This window comes from Macaca fascicularis, chromosome 16, assembly GCF_037993035.2.
Source record: "Macaca fascicularis isolate 582-1 chromosome 16, T2T-MFA8v1.1".
NCBI classification, from domain to species: domain Eukaryota; kingdom Metazoa; phylum Chordata; class Mammalia; order Primates; family Cercopithecidae; genus Macaca; species Macaca fascicularis.
The window spans coordinates 62,961,675-62,988,843 of record NC_088390.1 but is presented as its reverse complement, the minus strand read 5'-3'; the positions used below and the strand labels follow the sequence as shown (position 1 = coordinate 62,988,843).

At 50.0% G+C, this 27,169-nt stretch overlaps 2 protein-coding genes across 12 annotated transcripts in view; one reads left to right on the top strand and one right to left on the bottom strand.

The window, feature by feature from the left end:
- The window catches only part of ODAD4 (outer dynein arm docking complex subunit 4), a 41,439-nt gene extending 23,740 nt beyond the window's left edge, over positions 1 to 17,699 (bottom strand). For 4 of the 10 annotated variants that reach the window (XR_012425846.1, XR_012425848.1, XM_045375949.2 and 1 more), the window contains exons 1-7: positions 17,487 to 17,699; positions 11,608 to 11,739; positions 11,194 to 11,344; positions 10,395 to 10,456; positions 10,002 to 10,167; positions 8,150 to 8,374; positions 7,759 to 7,966 (exon numbers count right to left, since the gene is read on the bottom strand). Coding sequence is in view for 8 of the 10 variants with exons in the window: in XM_045375949.2 (XP_045231884.2) it covers positions 7,759 to 7,966; positions 8,150 to 8,374; positions 10,002 to 10,167; positions 10,395 to 10,456; positions 11,194 to 11,344; positions 11,608 to 11,739; positions 17,487 to 17,600 (1,058 nt within the window). In the remaining 2 variants the exon portion in view is untranslated. Of the gene's footprint in view, positions 1 to 7,758; positions 8,049 to 8,149; positions 8,375 to 9,809; positions 9,913 to 10,001; positions 10,168 to 10,394; positions 10,457 to 11,193; positions 11,345 to 11,399; positions 11,473 to 11,607; positions 11,740 to 17,486 lie in introns of those variants that run through there. The other 6 variants (XM_074019637.1, XM_074019633.1, XM_074019634.1 and 3 more) reach the window with 6 other exon arrangements.
- Positions 17,700 to 17,790: 91 nt separating this feature from the next.
- Positions 17,791 to 27,169, top strand: part of ACLY (ATP citrate lyase) — a 63,747-nt gene continuing 54,368 nt past the window's right edge. For both annotated transcript variants that reach the window (XM_074019576.1, XM_005584205.4), the window contains exon 1: positions 17,791 to 17,972. The gene's annotated coding sequence lies outside the window, so the exon portion shown is untranslated. The remainder of the gene's footprint in view (positions 17,973 to 27,169) is intronic.

The window sequence follows — 27,169 nt, the reverse complement described above, 5'->3', positions numbered from 1 at the left end:
CTGTGCAGTCGGAATTCTTACACAAGGACCAGGACTGCGCCCTGTAGCCTTTTTATCTAAACAACTTGACCTTACTGTTTTAGCCTAGCCCTCATGTCTGCGTGCAGTGGCTGCCACTGCCTTAATACTTTTAGAGGCCCTCAAAATCATAAACTATGCTCTCTACAGTTCTCCTAACTTCCAAAATCTATTTTCTTCCTTACACCTAACACATATACTTTCTGCACCCCCACCACTACCTCTCAGCAAGCTGAACTCATTGCCTTAACTCAGGCCCTCACTCTTGCAAAGGGACTATGTGTCAACATTTACATTAACTCTAAATATGCCTTCCATATCCTGCACCACCATGCTGTTATATGGGCAGAAAGAAATTTCCTCACTACACAAGAGTCCTCCATCATTAATGCCTCCTTAATAAAAACTCTTCTCAAGGCTGCTTTACTTCCAAAAGAAGCTGGAGTCATACACTACAAGGGCCACCAAAAGGCATCAGATCCCATCGCTCAGGGCAACACTTATGCTGATAAGGTACCTAAAGAAGCAGCTAGCAGGCCGGGCGCGGTGGCTCAAGCCTGTAATCCCAGCACTTTGGGAGGCCGAGACGGGCGGATCACGAGGTCAGGAGATCGAGACCATCCTGGCTAACACAATGAAACCCCGTCTCCACTAAAAATACAAAAAAATTAGCCGGGCGTGGTGGCGGCGCCTGTAGTCCCAGCTACTCGGGAGGCTGAGGCAGGAGAATGGCGGGAACCCGGGAGGCGGAGCTTGCAGTGAGCCGAGATCGCGCCACTGCACTCCAGCCTGGGCGACAGAGCGAGACTCCGCCTCAAAAAAAAAAAAAAAAAAAAAGCAGCAGCTAGCATTCCAACTTCTGTCCCTCATGGCCAGTTTTTCTCTTTCTCATTGGTCACTCCCACCTACTCTCCCACTGAAACTTCCACCTATCAATCTCTTCCCAAACAAGGCAAATGGTTCTTGGACCAAGGAAAGTATCTCCTTCCAGCCTCACAGGCCCATTCTATTCTATTGTCATTTCATGACCTCTTCCGTGTAGGTTACAAGCTGCTAGCCCACCTCTTGGTACCTAACCTCTCATTTCCTTTCCATTGTGGAAATCTATCCATAAGGAAATCACTTCTCAGTGTTCCATCTGCTATTCTACTACTCCTCAGGGATTGTTCAGACCCCCTCCCTTCCCTACACATCAAGCTCAGGGATTTGCCCCCACCCAGGACTGGCAAATTGACTTTACTCACATGCCTCGAGTCAGGAAACTAAAATACCTCTTGGTCTGGGTAGACCCTTTCACTGGATGGGAAGAGGCCTTTCCCACAGGGTCTGAGAGGCCACTGTGGTCATTTCTTCCCTTTTGTCAGACGTAATTCCTCAGTTTGGCCTTCCCACCTCTATACAGTCCGATAATGGACCTGCCTTTATTAGTCAAATCACCCAAGCAGTTTCTCAGGCTCTTGGTATTCAGTGGAAACTTCATACCCCTTATCATCCTCAATCTTCAGGAAAGGTAAAACGGACTAATGGTCTTTTCCCAAAAACTCGCCCATCAAGCAAGTAATTATGCTGAACCCTCTTGGGCACTCTCCAATTGGATGTCTTGGGTCCTCCCAATTACTAGTCCTTTAATACCTATTTTTCTCCTTCTTTTATTTGGAGCTTGTGTCTTCCGTTTAGGTTTTCAATTCATACAAAACTGCATCCAGGCCATCACCAATCATTCTATATGACAAATATTTCTTCTAACAACCCCACAGTATCACCCCTTATCACAAAATTCATTCAGCTTAATCTCTCTCACTCTAGGTTACCATGCTGCCCCTAATCCCGCTTGAAGCAGCCCTGAGAAACATCGCCCATTATCTCTCCATACCACGCCCCCCAAAATTTTTGCTGCCCCAACACGTCAACACTATTTTATGTTATTTTTCTTATTAATATAAGAAGACAGGCATATCAGGCCTCTGAGCCCAAGCTAAGCCATCATATCCCCTGTGACCTGCACGTATATATCCAGATGGCCTGAAGTAACTGAAGAATCACAAAAGAAGTGAAAATAGCCTTAACTGATGACATTCCACCATTGTGATTTGTTCCTGCCCCACCCTAGGTGATACGATATAGTCTCCCCTTCCCTTAAGAAGGTAGTTTGTAGCCGGGCGCAGTGGCTCAAGCCTGTAATCCCAGCACTTTGGGAGGCCGAGACGGGCGGATCACGAGGTAAGGAGATCGAGACCATCCTGGCTAACACAGTGAAACCCCATCTCTACTAAAAAATACAAAAAACTAGCCGGGCGAGGTGGCAGGCGCCTGTAGTCCCAACTACTTGGGAGGCTGAGGCAGGAGAATGGCGTGAACCCGGGAGGCGGAGCTTGCAGTGAGCTGAGATCCGGCCACTGCACTCCAGCCCGGGCGGCAGAGACTCCGTCTCAAAAAAAAAAAAAAAAAAGAAGGTAGTTTGTAATATTCTGCCTCGTGGTTAAGAATGTATTTTATACACCTATCCCAAACCTATAAGAACTAATGATAATCCCACCACTCTTTGCTGACTCTTTTTGGACTCAGCCCGCCTGCACCCAGGTGAAATAAACAGCCTCGTTGCTCACACAAAGCCTGTTTGGTGGTCTCTTCACACGGACACGTGTGACATCCCAAAGTGCTGGGATTACAGGCATGAGCCACTGTGCCTGACCTGTGGTTATTTTTGAGAGGAAGACACATTCTTTTTAAAAAAAAAAAATTAAAAAATAGCAAGGAACTGCTTTTGTTTTAAAAATCCTACATATGTACATGAGTATGTAGGTAAATACATTGAAAAGGGGCCAGAGGACACATTCCAACAAGATCATCCCGGGAAGTGACGGGAAGTGGGTTGTGGGGGACAACTTTCAGGTTTTGCTCTCAGTACCACCCAGTTCCGGTTCAAGCCTGCAAGTCTGACATTATAGTACGTAAAAACAAAACATGGGCACAATGGCTCATGCCAGTAGTCCCAGCTACTCAGCGGGTGAGGCAGGAAGATTGCCTGAGCCTAAGAGTTGGAGGCTGCAGTGAAATACGATTGCACCACTACACTCTAGCCTGGGCAGCAAAGCAATACCCTGTTTCTAAAACAAAACAAAACAAAACAAAACACACAAAAAAACCCCACTATTTTCTGGGCCTCAGTGCCTGAGGGCTGAACCGGTTTCCAGGCATGGCATCCAGACCTCCCACTGCCTGCAGGCCCTGGTCCCTAGCCCTGCCCCACCTGCCTACCTGTGGTTCTCCAAGTCCTCCATCCCTGCCACATCTTTCTGCCCTGCCCAAGCTCCCCTTCTCCCTTCCCCTTGCCCACCTTACTGACCCTGCTGCCCTCCCTGAGGCCCCTGCCAAGTTCCCACCTGCCTCTCTCCTTGGTCCCTGGGCCTCACTGTGCACCTGCTGCTGTCACAGCCCATCAGAGTGGATCCCCTCTTCTAGAATGGGTGCTCTGTTCTGGCGAGTTGAATGAGTGAATAAGCTGTAATATGTTCATTTTTTATGACAATATATACTAAAAATCATAATAGCAAAAATAAAGCATGTGATCAAATAATTTACAGATTATTCAGAGAAATAAATGAGTGCCGTGGGCACTGAAAAAAACCACTTAGACTAGTAAGTGGCTAATCAGCAAGTGGCTAATTAGAATGAGGGAGCCCCTGAAGCACACAGGACTCACAAGGAAGACTGGAGTGAGCCTGGGTGAGGCCCATTAGTGGATGTTTAAAAACTAATAGGCTGGGCATGGTGGCTCACACCTGTAATCCTAGCACTTTGGGAGGCCAAGGCGGGTGGATCACCTGAGGTCAGGAGTTAGAGACTAGCCTGGCCAATATGGTAAAACCCCATCTCTACTGAAAACACAAAATTAGCCGGGCTGCCAATAATCCCAGCTACTTAGGAGGCTGAGGTAGGAGAATCACTTGAACCAGGGAGGTGGAGGTTGCAGTGAGCTGAGATCACTCCATTGCACTCCAGCCTAGGCAAGAAGAGTGAAACTCTGTCTCCAAAAAAAGGCCGGGCACAGTGGCTCACGCCTGTAATCCCAGCACTTTGGGAGGCCAAGGCGGGCAGATCACAAGGTCAGGAGATTGAGACCATCCTGGCTAACACGGTGAAACCCTGTCTCTGCTAAAAATACAAAAAATTAGCAGGGCGTGGTGGCGGGCGCCTGTAGTCCCAGCTACTCTGGAGGCTGAAACAGGAGAATGGCGTGAACCCGGGAGGCGGAGCTTGCAGTGAGCCAAGATCGTGCCACTGCACTCCAGCCTGGGCGATGAGCAAGACTCCATCTTAAAAAAAAAAAAAAAGGAATTGAACTAAAATTAAGGAACACCTCTGTTTACTTATTTAGTCACTTAGCACACATTCATTACATGCCCACTGTGTGGCAGGTGCTGGGAATAGCACCTTCCAAAGTCTAACAGGGCAGACAGGCTACCTGTGGAGAGGGAGCCCAGGGGAGGGATTTGTACCCCCTGGGGCAAGAGGCAGGCTTTTTTTTTTTTGAGATGGAGTCTCGCTCTGTTGCCCAGGCTGGAGTGCAGTGGCCCGATCTTGGCTCACTGTAAGCTCCGACTCCTGGGTTCACACCATTCTCCTGCCTCAGCCTCCCAAGTAGCTGGGACTACAGGCGACCGCCATCACGCCCGGCTAATTTTTTTGTATTTTTAGTAGAGATGAGGTTTCACCATGTTAGCCAGGATGGTCTCGATCTCCTGACCTCATGATCTGCCCACCTCGGCCTCCCAAAGTGCTGGAATTACAGGCGTGAGCCACCGAGCTTGGCCTAGGAGGCAGGCTTTTCAACCTTTATTGAAATGTTGAAGAATGGGTGGAGGCAGCCTGATAAATTAAAGTGCTGGGGAAAAGGAAAGCATTCCTGGGGCTGGAGGATATGCACAGAGCTCTGCACTGGCTGGGGCCCAGAATGCCTGGGGGCCTTGAGAAAGCCAGGTCAAGAGAGGCCAGGAGAAGTCAAGTGAAGAAGGGCAACCTGTGTTGAGCAGGGCATTGAAACTTCATCCCAACCACAGGAGTTGCTTTTCAGAGAAAGGTCAGCTGAGCTGTAGGAAGCCCAGGTCAGAGGAAACAGGCAAGAAGTAAGGAGGGTCTGGACTGAGTTGTGGGAGGGAAACAGAGAAAGCACAGACAGGACAGGACATGGCCGGTGCTGGGCATGAACAGTGAGGGGGCCAGGCGCGGTGGCTCACGCCTGTCATCCATACCAACCTGAGCAATATAGCAAAAACAGTGAGGGGAGGGAGGTGTCTGGGAAACCTCCGGGCTTCTGGCTTGGGGACTGAGTGGCCAACACTGCTATCCTCGCAGATGGGGAACCCTCAAGAAGTAACTTTGGGAGGAAGATAAGGGATTCTGATTTCAACATGTTAAGTTTAGGATTCTTGTGGGACATCCAGATGGAAATGTCTTAGAATCTGCTGGACACAGAGGTCTGAGGCTCAGGAGAGAGGTCTGGTGAGAAGTAAAGATTCCTAACTCATTTGTGCATTGGAGATGGCTGGATCCAAGGTATCATATGTATACATCATATCTAATCCCCACAATCCCTGTGGGTTGGTATTACTATGCCTTCATTAGAGATGAGGAAACTGAGTAGAGGAGCAACTTAATCAAATCCACGCAGCTTCTAAGTGGCAGAGCCAGGGATCAAAGACAGATCTGTCCCGAAAGCTGTTTTTTTCTAATACGGGATGGCCAATATGGGATATTCCTGCTCAGCACAGTGGAGGCAGGCGAGAAATGAACTGGGAATGGAAAGCATGTGGGGCTTGGATCAGTGAAGATGAAAGTGCAGGAGGCAGTAATGTTCAGGAACGTTTGACCCCAAGGGAAGATTGCTATAAGAGGGCAAGGGTGGGTTTAGAGAGGGCCTGAGGGTCAAGCAAAGGGGCTTGATCTTTAACCTGCAGGCAGTGAGGGGCCCAGGCCCACTTGTGAGCAGGGGAGGGAGAGTTCATAGCATGTGTCTCTGGAGATTTGCAGGAGGAGCTGGAGAGAGACGGCAGAGGCAGGGAAAGCAGCAGGACTCAGGTCGGCTGAGGGCTGGGCACTGTGAGGGCAAATGGGATGATGGGAGACCAAGGAGGCTCAGACTGGTGAGATGAATAGAAACCAGGCAGGAGGAAGTCAAGAATGACTCCAGGCCAGGCGCGGTGGCTCACGCCTGTAATCCCAGCACTTTGGGAGGCTGAGGCAGGCGGATCACCTGAGATCAGGAGTTCGAGACCAGCCTCAACATGGAGAAACCCTGTCTCTACTAAAAATACAAAATTAGCTGGGCGTAGTGGTGCATGCCTGTAATCCTAGCTACCTGGGAGGCTGAGGCAGGAGAATTGCTTGAACCTGGAAGGCGGAGGTTGTGGTGAGCCGAGATCGTGCCATTGCACTCCAGCCTGGGCAATAAGAGTGAAACTCTGTCTCAAAAAAAAAAAAAAGAAGGACTCCAAAGGGTAGAACCAGGATGCTGAGAAAGCAATGGAACCTCTGGGTGGAAGCCAGCAAGTCTTGAGAAGAGCTCATTTCTGGAGAGCTGGTATTACTACTACTGTGGATACCAGGTACTGTCCTAAGGTCTGTACATGTACTTCTGCATTTCATCCTCCCTTCCACCCTACAGGGTGCCCAGCTAACAGAGGAGACCCTGAGGCTGAGGGAGCTAAAGTGACTTGTCTCAGGTCCCACGGCTGTGCGGCGCAAGTTCCACAGCCTAGATCTGCCTGACTCCACAGCCCGTGCTCTTGGTCAGCACCAGTTTTTTTTTTTGTTTTTTTTTTTTTTTTTGAGACGGAGTCTGGCTCTATCGCACAGGCTGGAGTGCAGTGGCCGGATCTCAGCTCACTGCAAGCTCCGCCTCCCGGGTTCACGCCATTCTCCTGCCTCAGCCTCCCAAGTAGCTGGGACTACAGGCGCCGCCACCTCGCCCGGCTAGTTTTTTGTGTTTTTTAGTAGAGACGGGGTTTCACCGTGTTAGCCAGGATGGTCTCGATCTGCCGACCTAGTGATCCGCCCGTCTCGGCCTCCCAAAGTGCTGGGATTACAGGCTTGAGCCACCGCGCCCGGCGGTCAGCACCAGTTTTACAAGACCCTGCTTGATCTGACCCCTGCCCACTTCCTTCAGTCTCCTCTTGGCCACTCTCCCTGGCAATATGCTGTGCTCTCCAGCCTTAAGTACCCTCCTGTCTCAGGGCCTTTCCATAGGCCCTGTGTGTTTCCCAATGTCATCAAGTCCTCCTGGAATGTATTTCTCACCACACAGGATTCTGTACTTTTCTTCTGTGGCACTTATCACCATTGCAATTAATTAGTTATGTCCCTTTTTGCTTGATATCTGCAAGGAAATGACCCTTGTGTCTGGTTATTACTGTGTTCCCACACTAGCAGCATCTGGCATGTCTGGGGCTTCATGCGTGCTTGTCAAGATGATGTAAGAATATAAACACCCCTAAGAGCCAGATCATTGGGTAGCTTTTTGGAATTTTGAGCCACTACCCTTTTTGTGGCAAAGAAGCTAACAGTCTAGGTGCCCCCACCCTCAGTCCTGGGCAGGTGGTCCCCACCTCCGGGAGAATCTACCTCGGGCATGCAGAGCAGAAAATGGGAGTCAAGCCACCAGCAGCCCTGGCAAGGGCCTCAGATAGCCCCAGGTGTCCTTCTTTGTAGGCTCACGCCAGTGGCCTCCCCTAGGGCACTCACTATTCCTTGGCGATCTCCAGGTCCTTTCTGTGGCTCTGCAGGGCTGCCGCCATCTGCCCCAGCTCAATCTGGGCATTCCCTATGCAGCTATACAAGTTTCCAACCAGTTCATCCTTGTTGGGTACCTCTTCCTTATTCCATTCCAGTACCTTCTTCAGCACTTTCTCGGCTTTCTGAAGACTCCCTTCAGCACTGCCGCTTGTGAGCACTGGGAAAGGAAAGGGGTGCTGTGGAGGCCAGGGCAGCCTCCTCTTGGCTGATGGGGAAACTCCTCTTCCTGCAGACACCATCTGCAGGTCAGAGAGACCAGGGGCTCAGACACCTGGTTGCTCCTTCCCCACCTGACAAGGCACTGGAGGCACCTGCCCCACCCTCTGAGAACAACACCCACACATGTCAATGTCCTCCAGGCTCTTGAGGATGTAATGGGCTGTCTGTGAGGGATGGCGTTTGTGGTCCCGCAGCCATTTCTCTTGCATCAGCTTCCGGTCCCGCTCCCTAGCATAGATCGGCTTTTGCTGCCTCCAGAAGTTGCTGTGAGTATCCAGGTAGTTGATGCCCGTCATGATGAGGTCCTCCACAGTCAGGCCGCCCTTCATGGTGCCTTTGATCAGGTCTGTGGGGAAGGGGTGTGAGGAGGCGCCAAGGAGAACAGGCCTCTAAGGGGGTTGCCTCCTGTTGCCTCCCGGTAGCTGCTGCAGGGCCCTCTGTGAAGAGCTCTGCCTGGAGTTGTTGAAACAGAGAGGAATTTGAGTGCGCATGGTGGCAGAGTGGGTTTATCCAGGCCAGGATGCAGCCAGAGCCCCACTTTCAGGGAGTTCCATGGTATGGGCACCTTATGGCAAGATATGAGGAGCTAACCAGAAGGGGCAGCTGGTGGATGGCTCGCTGAGAAGCCTTGGGGCTTCCCCAGTTCAAACTGTGTCCTCAGAGAACACTGGGTCTAAATGCACAATCTGGCCCAGGCTGCCAGTGCTCAGTGATTTCCCAGGTGCCCAGTGGGCCTGTGCATGCTGGGAGCTGGAAGGGGAGTGCCCAACTCCTGCTCACTGCCTGGCCAGAGGTTACAGCCAGTAGCAAAGCTACAAGGCCACTTGAGGTAATATTCAAGCCACCCCTTCCCTCTGCAGCAGGTCCTCTGGAGAACAGGAGGCATTCAGCCTGTTGCCAAGGAGATGTGCCAGCAGTGAAGCTGTTCCTGTGTCACGGAACAGGGAACCCTACATATGACCTTGGGAAGCCAATTCTGGAGAAGAGGCATTTGGTTCACAGGTGACCCTGCTCAGGCTTATCAGCTAATGGCAATACTCCCATCCCCATGTTAATGCGAGACGTTCATCTCAGGCCTCTGTCCTTCATCCCGTCACTGGCAGCAGTGTGGTGGGAAGAGCGCTAGACTGGCCAGGTGTGGTGGCTCACACCTATAATCCCAGCACTTTGGGAGGCTGAGGCGGGCAAATCACTTGAGGTCCGGAGTTCGAAACCAGCCTGGCCAACATGGTGACACCCCATCTCTACTAAAAATACAAAAAATTAGCTGGGCGTGGTGGTGGGTGCCTGTAATCCTAGCTACTAGGGAGGCTGAGGCAGGAGAATCGCTTTAACCCAGGAGATGGAGGTGGCAGTGAGCCAAGTTTGCTCCACTGCACTCCAGCCTGGGCGACAGAGCAAGACTCTGTCTTTAAAAGAAAGAGCACTGGACTGGAGGTCAGAGGCCTGGGTTCTGCTGGTGACTCCACCACGAACTTGTTTGTCAACTTGTAAAAGTTCCTCCCCAATCAGGGTCTCTATTTCCTTATCTATGAAAGGAGTACTTGGACCAGATGATGTTTCAGAACATCCTAGAACTAATATCCTCGGATTCAAGCATCTGTGTGCTGGATTCGTTTGCCCATTGTAAAGATTGAAGGCAAAGGGGATGTCCCTTCAGGGACTATGGTGGTAAAGGAGACCAAATCTCTGTTGTTCCCTCCCAGGGTACCATAGCACTTAGGAGCATTGCTCTAAAATTGGACTTCCTGGATTCGAATGTAAGCCATGTCATTGCCTACCTATATGTGACCTTAGTTTCCGTTGGTCTGCGCCTCAGTTTCCTCATCTGTAAAATGAGAATGCTAATAAAACCCGTCCATAGGTACATGTCAGCTAATATTATATGACAGGTTCTGCCTTCGGCTCATGCATGAAGCATCCACCCAAATTTCCTTTCCCCCAAGGCCCTGTGCCAACAAACTGTCCGAAACCTTCATCCAATAGGAGCTTCTCCAGATACTCTTTGTCCACGTAGAGCTCCCCCAGAAGCTGGCGAACAGTCTTCTCACTCTTGAGTGAGCCCTTCCGCTTGGGCTCTCCCTTGGTGGGGTGTAAGAGGTGTCTCATGGGCTGAGGCTTCTGCTGGGCTTTTATAGTCTAAGAAAATGGAGGAACACCCAGCAGAGCTTCAGCAAGGAGCAGAATATACCCAGCCATGGCCCTATGGTCTGTGATCCCAGATTCCTCCAACTCCAGGACCTTTCTGTGGGCCAAGAGCCATGGAGTATGCCTGGTCGGGTTGCAGCTAGACTCCCAAGACCCCTTCTCAGGCACACACAACCTCTTCCCTTGGAGGGATACAACCGCAGAACCAGGGCCCTTACCTCAGCCTGCTTGCTTAAGAAGGAGAGGTCCCCTTTGTTCTCCAGCTTAATGGAAGAAGGACCTGCAAGGAAAGAAGCTGGAGCTCAGGTCGGCCAGGCCCCCACGGCCAGAACCCCCACGCATGATCTATAACATATTTTTAGGTGGAAATGGCTGCCTTTGGCAGGGGGATGGTGGAGGCTGTGGCAAAGCTGGCCTTAAGCCAGCCTAGTAAGCAAATGGTGCAGGCTGTTTGGTATAACTCCTAGGAGCTAACAGCCCCCACTAGCCCAAGGCTATGGCAGCCAGATTTCCAGACAAAGGGAGGCCAAGGGTACAGGGGAAACTGTCCATTTCCAGGCCCTGCCACCCACAGAGCAAGCTCTCACTTGTTCTCACTTGCTTCCCTTCTACCCCTGCCTTAATGCTGATGGCTAAGGCCAGCCCTTGGTATACGTGTGGTGAGGGAGGAAGCCAGGGACTACAGAAGGCTGGGCTCAGGACCGCGTTCTAGCTTTTGACACCAGGCTAAAGACAGGCCTACTTCGAAACAGCCCTTCTAAGCTGACCTTTAGGAAAACCCAAGGCTGCAGCGCTCAGAGATCAGTGTGTTCGTCAGGGAATGGTCCTCCCGGCGGACAGGTGGCGCCGGCCACCACGCCCAACTAATCCTCAACAACACTGCAGCAGCCAAATCCAAGTGTGGGACTCCCTGCAGGCCTGGTGGTGGCTGCTCACCTGCTGTACCTCAGCCTTCCTCTAAACCTAAGGATTCCAAGGACCTTCCTGGATAAGTGCATAGGCCCTGTGGCCACTCACTTCCCACTGAGTTGTTGATGGCTTCCTGGGCTTTCTGAATGCCAACTTTGAATTCCCGATCAGGCCTCAGCTTGTAGCCTCGATGATAGAATACCAAGGCAAACTCAAAGTCTCCCATGGTGTACAGTGTCTCAGCCTTTTGTAAAATCCCCTGGAATGGGAGGAAATCAAATCAATGTGAACAGATAAGGCCTTATAGGACTCACATGTGGTGGAACAGAAGGGTCCTGGGTTGAGGGTCAAGGTTGGAATACAGGGGGCAGGGACTTAGGCAATGACCTACGAAGAGAAAACGGCATCAAACACTAGGCAGTCTGGCTGCTTCTACTTGTAACAACTACTTGTTACAACTACTTGTAACCCGCAGCTGCTGCAGGCAATAGCAGGATCGAGTCCTCCCGCCCATGCAGTCACCTTACAGAAAGTTGGGTCACTCTGGAGCGAAGCCTCAGCATCCTCCAGGGATCTCTCCAAGTCTCCCATCTTCAGGAAGCACTTTGAGCGAGCAACCAGGCAGTTCTTGTCTCCATCCTGAAGGTAAAGAGCCTGACAAAGAAACCAGTCAGGTTGACAGCCAGCATGAAGAGCAAGGTAGAAGCTGCAGTGGGAAGGGCAGCCCAAACCCTCCTGCAGAGGTTCAAGGGGATTCTTCAGGCCAGCACACAGGCCTCTGGCTCCTAAGCAGCACAACTCCGATCTGCACTCAGTCAACTTGATTATCTGCACATGGCTCACCTTGAACAAGGTCAAATCATGGCTATGATGGAAACCACTGGCTGAAGAGTGGGAATATGCTACTCTGTGGATACGCTGACTTTCTGCCAATGTCTGAGAGCCCCCCAGTCTCCTCAGGCAATAGAACTATAGGGTATTTTGTGCACACCAAACTCAACCACAAACCCGAAATGGCAACACATCATACTCAAAGTAAATTTCAAAGGCTAAGCATTCTGAAGTGGACTTGAGGACAATCTGCCATGTGGGTTAACCATTCCAGTAGCCTTCTCTTTTTATGTAGCTAATCAAGAACTAATCACTATACCCGGGAATTACGATGAAAGTGCCAGGAAAAGGCTGGGAGTGGTGGCTCACGCCTGTAATCCCAGCACTTTATTTGTTGTTGTTGTTGTTTTTGAGTCTCAGCTCTGTCACCCAGGCTGGAGGGCAGTGGCCCCATCTCAGCTAACTGCAGGCTCCGCCTCCTGGGTTCATGCCATTCTCCTGCCTCAGCCTCCCGAGTAGCTGGGACTACAGGCGCCCACCACCACGCCCGGCTAATTTTTTTGTATTTTTAGTAGAGACGGGGTTTCACTGTGTTAGCCAGGATGGTCTTGATCTCCTGACCTTGTGATCTGCCCGCCTTGGCCTCCCAAAGTGCTGGGATTACAGGTGTGAGTCACCACGCCCGGCCAATACGAGCACTTTGGCAGGTTGAGGTGGACGGAATGCTTGAGCCCAAAAGCAAGCTCCGCCTCCCGGGTTCACACCATTCTCCAGCCTCAGCCTCCCAAGTAGCTGGGACTACAGGCGCCCACCACTGCGCCCTGCTAATTTTTTTGTATTTTCAGTAGAGACGGGGTTTCACTGTGTTAGTCAGGATGGTCTCGATCTCCTGACCTTGTGATCCGCCCGCCTTGGCCTCCCAAAATGCTGGGATTACAGGCATGAGCCACCACACCCGGCCAATACGAGCACTTTGGCAGGTCGAGGTGGACGGAATGCTTGAGCCCAAGAGTTTGAGACAGGATTTTGCCATGGCAAAACCCTGTCTCTACAAAATACAAAAAAATTAGCTGGGTGTGGTGGTCCATGATTGTAGTCCCAGCTACTCAGGAGGCTGAGATGGGAGGATTGCTTGAACCTGGAGAGGTCGAGGCTGCAGTAAGCCATGATCACACCACTGCACTCCAGCCTGGGTGACAGAATGAGACTCTGTCTCAAAAAACAAAACAGGCCGGGCGCGGTGGCTCAAGCCTGTAATCCCAGCACTTTGGGAGGCCGAGGCGGGTGGATCACGAGGTCAGGAGATCGAGACTATCCTGGCTAATATGGTGAAACCCCGTCTCTACTAAAAATACAAAAAACTAGCCGGGCGTGGTGGCGGGCGCCTGTAGTCTCAGCTACTTGGGAGGCTGAGGCGGGAGAATGGCGTGAACCCGGGAGGCGGAGCTTGCAGTGAGCCGAGATCACGCCACTGCACTCCAGCCTGGGAGACACAGCGAGACTCCGTCTCAAAAAAAAAAAACAAAAAACAAAAAACAAAAAACAAAACAAAACAAAAAGAGGCCGGGTGCAGCGGCTCACACCTGTAATCCCAGAACTTTGGGAGGCCGAGGCGGGTGGATTATGAGGTCAGGAGTTCGAAACCAGCCTGGCCAACATGGTGAAACCCGTTTCTACTAAAAACACAAAAATTAGCCAGATGTGGTGGTGAGCACCTGTAATCCCAGCTACTCAGGAGTCTGAGGCAAGAGAATCGTTTGAACCTGGGAGGCAGAGGTTGTAGTGAGCTGAGATCATGCCACTGTACTCCAGCCTGGGTGATGCAGTGAGACGCTGTCTCAAAAAAAAAAAGCCAGGAAAATGAAACTGTGATTTTGACACTAAAGTGGGGTTGAGGGAAATTTTCCCTCTCTTCTGTGTGAGATGATTACCATAGTCTGTGGTGTACTGTCCTTCCTGAGGCATCTAACTGTACCCACCCCTCTTTTTCTTTTTTGAGACAGTCTCACTCTGTCACTCAGCCTGGAGTGCAGTGGCACGATCTCTGCTCACTGCAACTTCCGAGTCCCAGGTTGAAGCAATTCTCCTGCCTTAGCCTCCCGAATACTTGGGACTACAGGCGCCTGCCATCACGCCTGGCTAATTTTCTTCTTTTTTTTTTTTTTTTTTTTTTGAGACGGAGTCTCGCTCTGTCGCCCAGGCTGGAGTGCAATGGCGCGATCTCGGCTCACTGCAAGCTCCGCCTCCCGGGTTCACGCCATTCTCCTGCCTCAGCCTCCCGAGTAGCTGGGACTACAGGCGCCCACAACCGCGCCCGGCTAATTTTTTTGTATTTTTAGTAGAGACGGGGTTTCACCGTGGTCTCGATCTCCTGACCTTGTGATCCGCCCGCCTCGGCCTCCCAAAGTGCTGGGATTACAGGCGTGAGCCACCGCGCCCGGCCCTTTTTTCTTTTTTGAGATGGAGTTTCGCTCTTGTTGCCAAAGCTGGAGTGCAATGGCACAATCTCGGCTCACTGCAACCTCAGCCTCCTGGGTTCAAGCAATCCTCCTGCCTCAGCCTCCGGAGTAGCTGGGATTATAGGCACTCGCCACCACACCTGGTTTATTTTTTGTATTTTTAGTAGAAACGGGGTTTCACCATGTTAGCCAGGCTGGTCTCGAACACCTGACCTTAGGTGATCCACCTGCTTTGGCCTCCCAAAGTGCTGGGATTACAGGCCTGAGCCACCTGACCTGGTCTTTTTTTTTGAGATGGAGTTTCACTCTTGTTGCCCAGGCTAGAGTGCAATGGCACAATCTTGGCTCACTGCAACCTCTGTCTCTCAGGTACCCAGCCCTTTCTAAGACCTTATGACTTTTCTAAGAAGAGGAAGTAGCTACTGTCTTTCTGGAAAGTGACTACGTCTCATCCAAGGCTACCCTTCCCTCAGGGTGTTCTTTTTCTCTGCCGGGGTACTTCAGGATGGGACATGATCCAGCAGGAGGAGAATAAGTGGGGACAGGGCTTCTGAACTCAATTGTTCACTTATCTGGTCATCATTTCTGGTTTTAGGGTATGGTTGGTGACTGAAAGGGACAAACAACTCTGGGGAGCTGTTGAGAAGCTTGATCTTACAGGAAGTCTTGAGACTGAAGGGTTATCCTACCACTCTATCTAGAATAAGAAGTGGGCAATTTGGAGCAAAAGAAATGGTCATAAAAACATCTTTTTAGGGCACTGTAGCTCATACCTGTAATCCTAGCACTTTGTGAAGCCAAAGCGGGAGTATTACTTGAGCTCAGGTGTTCAATACCAGCCAGGGCAACATAGCAAAACACCTGTCTCTACAAAAAACAAAACAAAACAAAACAAAACAAAATAGCCAGGTATGGTGGTGTAAGCCTGTAGCTCCAGCTACTTGGAACACTAAGGTGGGAGGATCACTTGAGCTCAGGAGTTTGAGGCTGTATTGAGCTGTGATTGTGCCACCACATTCCAGCCTGGGAGATAGAACGAGATCCTATCTCTAAAAAAAAAAAAAAAAGAAAGAAAGAAAGAAAGAGTTTCCTTATGCAGATGTTGGATGTGTAGTTTGGTGGTTAGCACCTCAGCCTTGGAATCTAAGCCCAGCTTTGAATCCTTCTTCTGCCACTTGCTAGTTCAGCAACCTTGGACATGTTGCTCAACTTCTGTATATTTCTTCATCTATAAAATTGAGTATACACTGCGCGGGGTGGTTCACGCCTGTAATCCCAGCACTTTGGGAGGCTGAGGTGGGGGGATCACCTGAGGAGGGGAGTTCAAGACCAGTCTGACCAACATGGAGAAACCCCATCTCTACTAAAAATACAAAATTAGCTGGGCGTGGTGGGGCATGCCTGGAATCCCAGCTACTCGGTGGCTGAGGCAGAAGAATCGTTTGAACCTGGGAGGTGGAGGTTGGGGTGAGCCAAGATCATGCCACTGCACTCCAGCCTGGGCGACAAGAGCAAAACTCCATCTTAAGAACAACAACAGGCCGGGTGCGGTGGCTCAAGCCTGTAATCCCAGCACTTTGGGAGGCCGAGACAGGAGGATCACGAGGTCAGGAGATCGAGACCATCCTGGCTAACACGGTGAAACCCCGTCTCTACTAAAAAAATACAAAAAAAAAAACTAGGTGGGCGAGGTGGCAGGCGCCTGTAGTCCCAGCTACTCGGGAGGCTGAGGCAGGAGAATGGCGTAAACCCGGGAGGCAGAGCTTGCAGTGAGCTGAGATCCTGTCACTGCACTCCAGCCTGGGTGACAGAGCGAGACTCCACCTCAAAAAAAAAAAAAAAAAAAAAAAAGAACAACAACAACAAAAAAAATCGAGTATGCTTAGCAGTGTGCCTGAAGCTAAGGCAGTAGCTTGAATCCAGGAGGTGGAGGTTGCAGTGAGCCAAGATCACACCATTGCACTCCAGCTTGGAGACAGAGCAAGACTACATCTCCAAAACAACAACAACAACAACAACAACAACAACAACAACAACAGCAAAAAACCAACCAGCACCCAATCCCCTCAGGGTGGGATGATGCAATTTATACTAGGGTTACTATAATAATGTTGCTGGTTGGTGCGGCGGCTCACATCTATAATCCCAGCACTTTGGGAGGCCGAGGCAGGTGTATCACTTGAGGTCACGAGTTCAACACCAGCCTGGCCAACATGGTGAAACCCTGTCTCTACTAAGAATACAAAAATTAGCCAGGCGTGGTGGCACACACCTGTAATCCCAACTACTCCCTAGGGTGAGGCAGGAAAATCGCTTGAACCTAGGGAGGCGAAGGTTGCAATGAGCTGAGATCTCGCTACTGCACTCCAGCCTGGGCGACAGAGCAAGACTTTGTCTCAAAATTAATAGTAATAATAATAATAATATGTTGCTTACTGTCCACCTTTTATAAGTAACGGTGTGCTGGAGACATTGCAGCTTCTGCACACAACCTCCCATCCAATCTGCCAGCAAATGATGGGCAGTGAAGGCCGCTCTTTGGGAGGAGGCCGGTTAATCATGAAACATTTAAGTAAAAAAGAGGAAGAGGTCACTGTTAACGTAGAGAATGGAGATCGCAAGTGGGAATTCGTAGAAAATGGCCAAGCACAGGGCTTATCTGTGACAGCAGTGTGTCCATCAACAATCAGTGAATAATACAAACAATAGGGTCCTCCAGGCATCATCAAGACCTCAGTGTTATCTGCAATCAAAAGGTGACTGGGGCGGGCTCAGTGGCTCACGCCTGTAATCCCAGCACTTTGGGAGGCCGAGGTGGGTGGATCACGAGATCAGGAGTTCGAGACCAGCCTGGCCAACATAGTGAAAACCCCGTCTCTACGAAAAATACAAAATAATTAGCCGGGCATGGTGGGCGGCGCCTGTAGTCCCAGCTACTTGAGAGGTTGAGGCAGGAGAATCGCTTGAACCCTGAAGGTGGAGGGTGCGGCGAGCCGAGACCGTGCCATTGCACTCCAGCCTGGGCAACAAGAGTGAAACTCCGTCTCAAAAAAAAAAAAAAAAAAAAGTGACGGGTGACGGGGTGATGGATAGGTTGAGAGCTCGACTCACGTTGCTGAAGCTCTGAGCGGCTTTAGAGAATTCCCCGCACAGGTAGAGCCGCTCGCCTTCCGCCATGTAAGAGGGAAAGGTGCTTCGCAAGGTCTCGCCTTCGGGGTCCGACATGGTGACCGGATTTAGAGACGCTAAAGCAGAGACAATCGAAGAAAAGCTGGAGAACCTCTATCTGGTTCTGGTTTGTGGAAGCTCCGTCTCTTAGCAACCGTGAGACGTACAGCGATTTCCGGTTCCGTCCCTGTCTGGCAAGGGCCCGGATTCTGGGCGCAACCTGCCGGCGTGCGCGTGCGCTAGTTCTGCGGCGCACCGGGCCAGGGAGTGATGAGTGCGTGGCCGGCGGCTGAGCTCCTTAGTGTTTGCTGTTGCACGCTCCGTCGGTTCTCTCTGGAGTTGCTGCGTGAAAAGGCTGCCTTGTAAGACAGCCAAGAAAACAAGAAGAGGGTTGGAGGCAAAGTTCCGAATAGGGATAAGGCATACGTGGTAAGGATATGTGCCCCGCGTACCGTCATTAGGGGGAGAGAGCACGGGGCTTGGAGTCAGCGGACTTGGGCCGACTTCACTCCTGTCACTTCCTAACTGCGTGACCTCTCGCGGGGCATGTAAGGGCTCCCAGCCTCGAATGTTCCACCTGCCAAATAAATATGAAAATAATGGAACACTTAGGGATGCGAGGATTTGCATAAGAAACCATGGAAAATAACGTTGGGTTCAACGTAATTTAATGCAGTTATTTGAGCAGCTGCTAGTAGCGGGCCTTGACCAAGGCATATTCTGACGTCCTTCCCCATTCCCCCTCACCATCATCACTCCTCCAAAAGTGTACTAGGGCTTCTTCTGGGCTCCAACGATACTCTAAGTCGCTTGCTTAACTGCCTTTACTACGTTACTTCCAAAACGTCCTAATGTCGTTCTTAAAGTTTAAATAGTAAAAAGATGTCCTTAACTACAAATGCAGACACACACACGCACGGCATACATGTAAAATTGGGGATATTTGAGTAAGAGCAGTGGATTGTATCAGTGTCAATTTTCTGGTTCTGTTATTGTACTAAAGTTTTTAAAGATGTTACCATTGAGAGAAACTGAGAAAAGGGTACATGGGATCTCTTTTGTATTTATTTCTTATGAACTGCATATGAATCTATGATTATCTTAAAAGGTTTCATTCAAAAGATAAAAAATAATATGATCCCTGCTTGAAAGAGTTCTATCTAATAGGGGAGAAAGAGGTATAAACAAGTAATGGCCACTTAAAGTGATATTACCTAGTAATTAAAAGTTCTAGCCGGGCGCAGTGGCTCACACCTGTAATCCCAGCACTTTGGGAGGCCGAGGCAGACAGATCACGAGGTCAGGAGATCGAGACCATCCTGGCTAACATGGTGAAACCCCGTCTCTACTAAAAAATACAAAAAATTAGCGGAGTTCAGTGGCGGTCGCCTGTAGTCCTAGGTACTTAGGAGGCTGAGGCAGGAGAATGGCGTGAACCCGGGAGGCGGAGTTTGCGGTGAGCCGAGATCGCCCCAGTGCACTCCGGCCTGGGTGACAGGGTGAGACTCCGTCTCAAAAAAAAAAAAAAAAGGTTCTGTGTGCCTGTGAGGGAGATGAGGACAAAGTGGTGTGAAACCCAGGCAAATGAATGATTCAGCCAGGGTCTGGGATGAGTTAGAGACAGCTTCATAGAGGGGTAACATTTGAGCTGAGGGTGAGTAGGGTGGTGCCCAGTGGACGTAAGTGGAGAATGAGGGCTAGGCGTGGTGGCTCATGCTTGTACTCCCAGTACTTTGGAGGCTGAGGTGGGAGGATTGCTTGAGCTCAGGAGTTCGAGACCAGCCTGGGCAACATGGCGAAGCCCTGTCTCCACCACAAATACAAAAGTGAGCTGGGTGTGGTGGTGTGTGCCTGTAGTTCCAGCTACTAAGGAAGCTGAGGCAGGAGGATCACTTTAGCCTGGGAGGTCAAGGCTGCAGTGAGCCATGTTTGGGCCACTGCATTGTAGCCTGTGTAGCAAAGCAAGACCCTGTCTCAAAAAATAAATAAATAAATAAAAGGAAATAAGATATGCAAAAGCTGGAGGTGTGTACATTCACAGGGTGTTTAAGGAGCAGCAACATGACCTGCAGTGAAACCGGTCCTGTTCTAGGTTAAGGTGGGCTCATTGATGAGCAATCAGGATTAATCAGAAAAAAAACCTCCTGCAAGGAAGAGATCTATAGATTCAATGCAGTCCCAATCAGAATTCCAGCAGCTTCTTTTTTTTTTTTTTTTTTTGAGATGGCATCTCACTGTGTCACCCAGGCTGGAGTGCGGAGTGCAGTGGCGTGATCTCAGCTTTCTGCCACCTCCACCTCCTGGGTTCAAGCGATTCTTCTGCCTCAGCCTCCCAAGCAGCAGGGACTACAGGTGTGTGCCACCATGCCCGGCTAATTTTTGTATTTTTGATAGAGACAGGGTTTCACCGTATTAGCCAGGCTAATCTCAAACTCCTGACCTCAGGTATTCCGCCTTAACCTCCCAAAGTACTATCATTACAGGCGTGAGCCACCACACCTAGTCTAAACCTTGACCCTTATTTCATACCATATACAAAAATTAACTAGAAATATATATCTATATCTATATCTATATATTTATATATATATATATTTTTTGAGACGGAGTCTCACTCTGTCGCCCAGGCTGGAGTGCAGTGGCACGATCTCAGCTCACTGCAAGCTCCGCCTCCCAGGTTCATGCCATTCTCCTGCCTCAGCCTCCCCAGCAGCTGGGACTACAGGCGCCCGCCACCACTCCCGGCTAATTTTTTGTGTTTTTAGTAGAGACGGGATTTCACTGTGGTAGCCAGGATGGTCTCGATCTCCTGACCTCGTGATCCACCCGCCTCGGCCTCCCAAACTGCTAGGATTACATGCGTGAGCCACCGCGCCTGGCCTAACTAGAAATATTTAAATGTGGCCGGGTGCCGTAGCACACACCTGTAATCCCAGCACTTTGGGAGGCCAAGGTGGGCAAATCAAAACCATCCTGCCTAACACGGTGAGCTATGATCAGGTCACTGCACTCTAGCCTAAGTGACATAGTGGGATCCCATCTCAAATAAAATACAATTCTAGAAAATGCAAACTAACTGCCTGGGAACACGGCAGTAGGGAAGTGAGGGGTAGATTACAAAGGAATACAGGGAAACTCATGGAGGTGAGGAATATGTTCATTATCTTGATTGTGGTAATTGTTTCACAGGTATATACATATATTAAAACTCATCAAATTGGCCGGACGTGGTGACTTAAGCAGTAATCCTAGCACTTTGGGAGGCTGAGGCGGGCGGATCACCTGAGGTTGGGAGTTCAAGACCAGCCTGACCAACATGAAGGAACCCTGTCTCTACTAAAAGTACAAAATTAGCCGGGCGTGGTGGCACATGCCTGTAATCCCAGCTACTCCGGAGGCTGAGGCAGGAGAATCACTTGAACCCAGAAGGCAGAGGCTGTGGTGAGCCAAGATGGCGCCATTGCACTCTAGCCTGGGCAACAATAGCGAAACTCCGTCTCAAATAAAAACCAAAAAACCTCATCAAATTGTATACTTTATGTGCAATTTATTGTACTTTAATTATATATCAGGAAAGCTGTTTTGAAAACACAGTAAGGCTGGGCACGGTGGCTCACACCTGTAATCCCAGCACTTTGGGAGGCCAAGGCGGGTGGATCACCTGAGGTCAGGAGTTCAAGACCAGCCTAGCCAACATGGTGAAACCCCGTCTCTACTAAAAATATAAAAATTAGCGGGCATGGTGGCGGGCACCTGTAATCCCAGCTACTCGGGCGGCTGAGGCACGAGAATCGCTTGAACCCGGGAGGCAGAGGTTGCAGTGAGCCGAGATCGTGCCACTGCACTTCGGCCTGGGGGAGAAGAGCGAGATTTCGTCTCAAAAAAAACAAAACGACAAAAAACAATAAAATACCAATCATAATGTGTGCTTTTCCGCAGTTTATAAAGCACTGTGAGCTTCACAACACCCTAGTGAGGTAAAGAGCCAGTCAGTAGTTTCCTGGTTTCACAGATGAAACACTGAGGCTGAGAAAAATGACAAGGTTTGCTCCAGGCTACAGCACAAGGATATAAGTGAGCCAGATTGGGGTCTATGCCTTGGGTTGGATTAGCAGGGTAAAGAGTGCTAGAATTGGATTCCAGCATGTCCCAGCCATTTATAGCTGGGTTCCTCAAGTTATTGCTTTATTTATTCTTTTATTGTGAAATAGAACATAAGTAAATAAACATACATAAAACATACATGTCTGGCCGGGTGTGGTGGCTCACTCCTGTAATCCCAGCACTTTGGGAGGCCGAGGCAGGCAGATCACCTCAAGTCGGGAGTTCAAGACCAGGCTGACCAACATGGTGAAGCCCCATCTCTACCAAAAATACAAAAATTAGCCTGGTGTGGTGGCACACACCTGTAATCCCAGCTATACCAGAGGCCGAGGCAGGAGAATTACTTGAACCTGAGAGGCAGAGGTTGCAGTGAGCTGTGATCACGCCACTGCACTCCAGCCTGGGCGACAGAGCAAGACTCTCTCTCTCAAAAGAAAAGTACACCCATGTAGTCAGCACACAGGTAAATCAAGAAACATATTGCTAGCAGAGGGTCCCATGAGAGGCCCCTCCCCACTCACAGCTCCCTCTCCAGGTAACTACTGCCTTCACTATGAGCCCTCATCATCTCTCTCCTGGATTACTTCATCATCCTTCTAAGTGGGTCTCCTTGGCCTACCCTCCCCCACTTCCTTCTCAACACAACAGTCAGAAGATTATTTATTTATTTATTTATTTATTTAGACAGAATGTCTGAATAAAGGCTGGAGTGCAGTGGCACAATCTCAGCTCACTGCAACCTCTGCCCTCCTGGGCTCAAACAATCCTCCCACCTCAACCTCCCCAGTAGCTGGAACTACAGGTGCATGCCATCACACCCTGCTAATTTTGTTTTTTTGTTTTTGTTTTTGTTTGTTTGTTTGTTTGTTTTGGTAGAGAAGGTGTTTCACAATGTTGCCCAGGCTGGTCTTGAACTCCTGAGCTCAGGCGATCGTCCTGCCTTGGCTTCCCAAAATGCTGGGATTACAGGCATGAACCATCATGCCTAGCCAGAAGACTCCTTTTATTTTTTTATTTTTACTTATTTATTTATTTTGAGACAGAGTTTCGCTCTGTTGGCCAGGGTGGAGTGCAGTTGCAGGATATTGGCTCACTGAACCTCCACCACCCCGTGTGCGGGCACCTGTAATCCCAGCTACTCTGGAGGCTGAGGCAGGAGAATCGCTTGAACCCGGAGGACAGAGGTTGCAGTGAGCTGAGATCGCACCACTTCACTCCAGTCCGGGCAAAAGAGCGGAATTCTGTCTCAAAATAATAATAATAATATTAATAAACTCATTCAGAGATAAGGTTAAACGTGTCATATGTAAAAGTCAAGAGTAAGTGATTTGTGTGTGTGTGTGAGGGGCTGCACAGGTTCTTCCTGAAAGAGGAGGGAATTGTATAGGAACACACCTGGTGGGGAGGAGGCAGTGGCAGTTTTTGAGAGAGAGTCAGAATGGAGTGGGGGTGACTCTGGGAAGGTGCCAGCCTGGACCTGGTTGGGCTGCATGGAGAAACTTTATTCCCTGAGCACAGATGCTGCATCCCCAGAGAGATAGCTGCTGCCCAGGAGTGGAACTGGCCATCCCTCCAGCTTGCCTGGTGTCAGGCAGCCTCTGTCAGGTTAGAGAGAGGGGCCCTGGCTGCATCTCCCTGGAGAGCCTTCCCCAGGACACACAGGCCCTTTGCTCTGATGGAAGGTTGGTCAGTACTGGGCGAAAGTGAGTGGTGCGGAAGTTAGAATCCTTGGCTCTTCACAGGGTGGATGATGATGGGGCTTTGCTGGAAGCTCCTGTCTTGGGCTGTTGCAAGGAGAGAGGTGGGTTTAGAATTGGATACTCTGTATAAACAGAAAATGCATTTGAAAAAAAGTAGTAGAACTGGGCCGGGCGTGGTGGCTCATGCCTGTAATCCCAGCACTTTGGGAGGCCAAAGCGGGTGGATCATGAGGTCAGGAGTATGAGACCAGCCTGGCCAACATGGTGAAAGCTTGTCTCTACTAAAAATACAAAAATTAGCTGAGCATGGTGGCGGGCGCCTGTAATTCCAGCTACTTAGGAGGCTGAGGCAGGAGAATCGTTTGAACCCGGGAGGTGGAGGTTGCAGTGAGCCGAGATTGCGCCATTGCACTCCAGCTTGGGCTACAGGATGAGACTGCATCTCCAAAAAAAAAAAAAATGGCAGAACTGAACACTTAGATAGACCCTTCTCCAGGCTGCATCTCCTCCCTCCTCTCCCTACTCTTCCCCTACAATTGCTTTCTTTCATTCACATATTATATGAGCCTTTTATTTTATTTTATTTTTTTTGAGACTGAGTCTTGCTCAGTCGCCCAGGCTGGAGTGCGGTGGCACAATCTCGGCTCACTGCAAGCTCCGCCTCCCGGGTTCACGCCATTCTCCTGCCTCAGCCTCCCAAGTAGCTGGGACTACAGGTGCCCGCCACTACGCCCGGCTAATTTTTTTGTATTTTTAGTAGAAACGGGGTTTCACCGGGTTAGCCAGGATGGTCTCGATCTCCTGACCTTGTGATCCACCCGTCTCGGCCTCCCAAAGTGCTAGGATTACAGGCGTGAGCCACCGTGCCCGGCCAATGAGCCTTTTAAAAGTCATGTTTACAGTGAATGCTTAATATGTGCCCAGTCCCATGCTAGGCACTGGGGATGCCAAAATGAACAAGGCACTCTCCTAGGCCTTGGGTTGCTTACAGTCAGATGAAGGAGACCCACTGGATAGGATCTTTCCCTCTTACTCACCTGCAGCAGGTTGTAGGGTACAGGCCCAAGGACTTGGAGTCTGAAGATCATTAGGTTAGTTGATCATAGGCAAAATGATGAAAACACTTAGTTAAGCCGGGCACGGTGGCTCACGCCTGTAATCCCAGCACTTTGGGGGGCCGAGGCGGGCGGATCACAAGGTCAGGAGATCGAGACCACAGTGAAACCCCGTCTCTACTAAAAATACAAAAAATTAGCCGGGCGCGGTTGTGGGCGCCTGTAGTCCCAGCTACTCGGGAGGCTGAGGCAGGAGAATGGCGTGAACCCGGGAGGCGGAGCTTGCAGTGAGCCGAGATCGGGCCACTGCACTCCAGCCTGGGCGACAGAGCGAGACTCCGTCTCAAAAAAAAAAAAAAACAAAAAAAACAAAAAAACACTTAGTTAGCTTAAGTGGTTGCTGTGAGTAGTATGCCTTTCACATAGTAGGTGCTCAATAAATATTAACTAAAATTGGTCCAAATCTAGGAGGAAGTCCTTAACCAGTTTTAGGCTTCTGGAACCCAGGTAGAATGCCCAAAACCTGGGCGTGGAGATGGTGCCTGTAATCCTCTGTATTCTGATATGGACCTGTCCTCTAGTCCGGTCTAGAAGAGGAGGGAGATGTGATTCAAATGGGAAGATCAAGAAAGTTTAGAGCTTTTATTTTATTTTTGTATTTTTTGTAGAGATGGGGGTTTTGCCATGTTAGCCAGACTGGTTTTGAACTCCTGAGCTCAGGCAGTCCACCTGCCTTGGCCTCCCAAAGTGTTGGGATTACAGGTGTGAGTCACTGCACCCAGCCTGGTTTAGAGCTTTTAAGTTAGAAAATAGAATGATGAGAAGATGGGTTCTAGATTTATTAATTCGGGGCAGATGAACCTCTGTGGATGCATAGTGGGGTAACGAGAGAGTTCCTTGAGGAGGCTGGGGGTTGGGGGCAGAGACCTGGTATGAGACCACTGAGTGAACTGGAAAACCTCAGTGGCTGGCTCATGGGCCCTCGGGCCAGCACCTCTCCTCCCTCACTCCCTGGAGAGTTATTTTTTGTTGTTCCTGCCCAGGAATAGTCAAACTTAGGCCTAGCAACACCTAAATGGAGGACAATCACTCAGCAAACATTTACTGAGTACTTGCTATGTACCAGTCCCTATTTAAACTGCTAGAAATACAGCAATGAAGAAAATAGACAAAGATCCCTATCTTTATCATGCACATATGCAAGTATATCTGAAGGGTAAATTATTAGAAATGGAATTACTGGACCAAAGGGCAAGTGAATTTAAAATGTTTATTGATATTACCAAATTAACCTTCAAAGAGTTTATGATATTTTATGTCCCGCCTGGATGACCATTTCCCCAGGAGTGTATCTGTCTTTCTTTTTTTTTTCTGAGACAGGGTCTCACTCTGTCACCCAGGCTGGTGTTCAGTGGGGCAGTCATGGCTGACTGCATCCTTTTTTTTTTTTTTCCTTGTCTCACTCTATCACCCAGGCTGGAGTACAGTGGTACGATCTTAGCTCACTGCAACCTCCGCCTCCCGGGTTCAAACGATTCTCCTGCTTCAGCCTCCTGAGTAGCTGGGACTACAAGCATGTGTCACTATGCCCAGCTATTTTTTTGTATTTTTAGTAGAGACTGGGTTTCACTTGTTAGCCAGGATGGTCTCAATCTCCTGATTTTGTGATCCGCCCGCCTCAACCTCCCCAAGTGTTGGGATTACAGGCATGAACCACTGCTCCCAGCCAGCCTCCCGAGTAACTGGGATTACAGGCATGTGCCACCACATCCAGCTAATTTTTTGTATTTTTAGTAGAGACAGGTTTCGTCATGTTGGCCAGGCTGGTCTCAAACTCCTGACCTCGAACTCAGGTGATCTGCCCACCCTGGCCTCCCAAAGTGCTGGGATTACAGGCGTGAGCCACCACACCCCGACTTTTTATTTTTTGCAGAGATTTGGTGGGGGGGCAGAGGCGGTCTTACCATGTTATCCAGGCTGTACTTGAACTTCTGGGTTCTAGCAATCTGCCTGCCTTGGCCTTCCAAAATTCTGGGATTACAGGCATGAGACAGCATGCCTTGCCTGGAGTGTATCTTTTTTTTTTTTTTCTTTTTTGAGATAGAATCTCCCTCTGTCGCCCAGGTTGGAGTGCAGTGGCGCAATCTCGCCTCACTGCAACCTCCACCTCCCAGGTTAAGGGATTCTCGTGCCTCAACCTCGAGAGTAGCTGGGATTTATAGGCGTGTGCCACCATGCCTGGCTAATTTTTATATTTTTTGTAGAGATGGGGTGTTGCCTTGTTGGCCAGGCTGGTCTTGAACTCCTGACCTCAAGTGATCCCCCACCTCGGCCTTCCAAAGTGCTGGGATTACAGGTGTGAGCCACCATGCCTGGCCACCCCCATTTTAGAACAAGAGAAGATAGGTAATAAGGAACTGCTATTTCAAAAAGATGAATGGGAGGGAAGGGACCAGAAAGGACATCATCAGATAACACTTGGTTCAGGCATGGGTAGCAAGTTCAGTTACCTTACTCCTGGCAGCAACAGGATTGGGAGAGGGGGTCTTGGAGAAGATTTTGTCTGGAAGTGTCGCAACACTGTTGCAGTGTGAGTATGACCCAAAGTGCTTGGCAGGGACATAGGCCTGCTGCTTCCCTACGTTCTGGACTGACCTCTTCACCTGAGCCGGTCAGTGGATGCTTCTGGCCTCCTTCCTGGAGCTAGACAGCTGTTAGGCTTAGGGAGCAGCTCCGACCTACAGGGTTGGGGTGCAAGTAGGGAGGG